This window comes from Populus trichocarpa, chromosome 3 (assembly GCF_000002775.5).
Source record: "Populus trichocarpa isolate Nisqually-1 chromosome 3, P.trichocarpa_v4.1, whole genome shotgun sequence".
Lineage (NCBI taxonomy): Eukaryota > Viridiplantae > Streptophyta > Magnoliopsida > Malpighiales > Salicaceae > Populus > Populus trichocarpa.
In genome coordinates, this window is record NC_037287.2 from 19572664 (window position 1) to 19575755 (window position 3092).

Below are 3092 nucleotides of genomic sequence, written 5' to 3' on the forward strand. Positions count from 1 at the left end.
TATATAAGCTCTTTGTATTTAGGTTAACTTGTGTATTTTTACAAATCAACTAAGGAAAATTCTAGCCTCCTTCTTTTTTGTGTTCATATTTATTTTGTATTAATTGAATTGTTTTAACAACGTTGATCTTAATAATATTTTTTTTTAGAAAAAAAATATTATTTTAATATATTTTCGAGTAAAAAATACTTTAACACGCACCCTGTATTAAACTCTCAAACAGACTCTAAGGAGATGCTAACTATTTATTATTGTTGCATTGATTTATGTTATGTGGTAAATAAAAGAGTCATACTTTCTCATTTAGAGGAAACAAATATTTACACCTTTTTATATATAAAATTATAAAACCTGGTTGATTTGGTTCAAAGTTTATTTCATAAGTTTATTTATCCAAATCAATTATTATTTTTTTTAAATCAAAACTATATTTTATAAAATAAATTAATAATAAATCAAGTCAAGTTTTAATTGGCTCGACTAGATCACTAGTTGATCTGTCATCTTGATAAGATTGACTCCAAGTTGATTTTTTTAATACTTGACTAGGAATACAAGACATGTCAGTTAAGTTTCAAGTTTATCTATTAAATTAAGTTTGATAGCGTTGTTTTTTTAGAAATATGTTTGTATTGATTTAAAACATATTTATTTTTTATTGAATTTTTTTAATAATCTTAATTTGTAGGCAATAAAAACAAAAATAAAATCTAAAAAATATTCTTATAAAAACATGATGCACGCACAGACTTTAGGTCCACATGCATTTATGCAATAAACTGCCTTATATGTTTCATGACATTTGATTCAAAGGCGAGAGAATCTCCACGTAAGAAGTGTCTTCTGTTCCCCGCACAAATACACCCATTATTGTTAACTATGGATCCCACAGAATAGTAATGGTGCGTGACCACTCCTTTTCAATCTATGTTTAAATTTTAAAGTTAATTTTTGTATAGATAAAAGAAATAAACTTTTTTATTAATTTTTTTTTACTAGACCAGAAATCCTTTATATATAACATAATTTTTGTATCTCCATTCATCATAAATATACTTGGCCCACTTCTAAAATTCAATAAACTCTAAGCTTTAATTATCATTTAATTTAAAAAATCTACATGCATGATTGCTCACTTTAAAGATATTTTTCTAAAAGTAAATTCTGGACAGTTGAATTTTATATAAGTTAATTTATTTTATGAGTGATTACAAACTAAATATAAATTCATTTCTAAAATCGGGTTTTTTCATTTACTCGATTTAAATTAACTAATCACCGAGTTGATTCGTTTTTCGAGATGGCATAATTTCTTTTTTATTTACTTTTCCCTCAAAAGCAAATCAAGATTGCCTATAACTTTCTCATTTCCCACACCACACAAACCACTATATAAAGGGTAGCCAAGACCATCCAAAATGCTCACACACACTCGAGAAAAATACTTATATAGCTTGTAATAACCATGGTCCATCAGAAGAAACTTGTGGAGGAGGTATCTGGCTGGCTAAGAACCTTTGATGATGGCTCGGTGGACCGGACATGGACCGGACCGCCTGAGGTCACGTTCATGGCAGAGCCAGTGCCTCCACATGAGGAATTTAAAGAGGGTGTTGCCGTACGTGATGTCACCATTGATGAAAAGTCTGGCCTTAGAGTTAGAATTTATCTACCACAACATGAGCCTCACTACACAGATAATCATAATAAGCTTCCTATAATTGTCCATTTTCACGGTGGTGGTTTTTGCATTAGCCAAGCTGATTGGTATATGTACTATTACATGTACTCTAGGCTTGCTAGGTCAGCTTCAGCAATTGTTGTCTCGGTCTACTTAAGGCTAGCCCCCGAGCATCGCCTCCCAGCTGCAATTGATGATGGCTTCTCTGCCCTCATGTGGTTGCGTTCATTAGGACAAGGACATGACTCTTATGAGCCATGGCTTAATAATTATGGAGATTTCAACAGGGTTTTTCTTATTGGAGATAGCTCAGGGGGGAACTTGGTGCACCATGTGGCTGCACGTGCTGGTCATGTGGATTTGAGTCCGGTAAGACTTGCCGGAGGCATTCCAGTCCATCCTGGATTTATCCGGTCAGTGAGGAGCAAATCCGAGATGGAGCAACCAGAGTCGCCTTTCTTAACCCTAGACATGGTGGACAGGTTCTTGAAGTTGGCATTGCCAAAAGGGTGCACCAAGGACCACCCTTTTACGTGTCCAGTGGGACATGCAGCACCACCGCTGGACGGCCTTAATCTTCCACCATTCTTGCTTTGTGTGGCAGAGACTGACCTGATTAGGGACACCGAGATGGAGTACTATGAGGCCATGAGAAAGGCTAATAAGGATGTGGAGTTGCTCATTAATCCTGGAGTGGGTCACAGTTTTTATCTTAACAAGATTGCTGTTGATATGGACCCACATACTGCTGCACAAACTACTGGTCTCATGGAAGGGATCATAGAGTTCATCAAGAGGCACTAAAATTAAATTTCCCAGTACGTTTAGTTGATAATAATTATATGTTTAATTAACCAAGTGATTATAGGCAAGGCAGATCGTTGGAGTGCATGTTTAGTTGATAATAATTATATGTTTAATTAACCAAGTGATTATAGGCAAGGCATATCGTTGGAGTGCATGTTTAGTTGATAATAATTATATGTTTAATTAACCAAGTGATTATAGGCAAGGCATATCGTTGGAGTACTAGAGATCTTCTCCCATCTCCCTTATTAATTAATGTTGTTTTATGAACTCTTTCTCTGTGTTATTAATAATATTGATATTATTGTAGTTACATATTTCTATTATTGTATTATTATTTTTTTATCTTTATTATTATATTCTTAATTTTATGTAATAAGCAATAATATTGATATTATTCATAGGAAGTGCATTGTTGTTAAAATCATGAATTGACTCATAAATAAAATCATATGATTTTATGAGTCAATATGTATTTCATGTGCAAAATCAAACTAAAAACTCAAAAACCATTAAAATCAGATTTTATGATTTAGAACACTCATTGATTATAATGTTGTTGAGTCTCTTTATCAGATTTTAATGTAATTTAATTTCTTAGCTG

General features: G+C 32.7%; 1 protein-coding gene across 1 annotated transcript; it reads left to right on the forward strand.

Annotated features, from left to right (window-relative positions):
• Positions 1-1409: 1409 nt before the first annotated feature.
• Positions 1410-2797, forward strand: LOC127905068 (probable carboxylesterase 15). Its single transcript, XM_052451285.1, has one exon. The coding sequence runs from the start codon at positions 1466-1468 to the stop codon at positions 2483-2485; it is 1020 nt and encodes a 339-aa protein (XP_052307245.1). The 5' UTR covers positions 1410-1465; the 3' UTR covers positions 2486-2797.
• Positions 2798-3092: the final 295 nt, after the last annotated feature.

Bases quoted from the DNA above. Each gene is read 5' to 3' on its own strand.
- LOC127905068 (XM_052451285.1), top strand. From the start codon at position 1,466: ATGGTCCATCAGAAGAAACTTGTGGAGGAGGTATCTGGCTGGCTAAGA.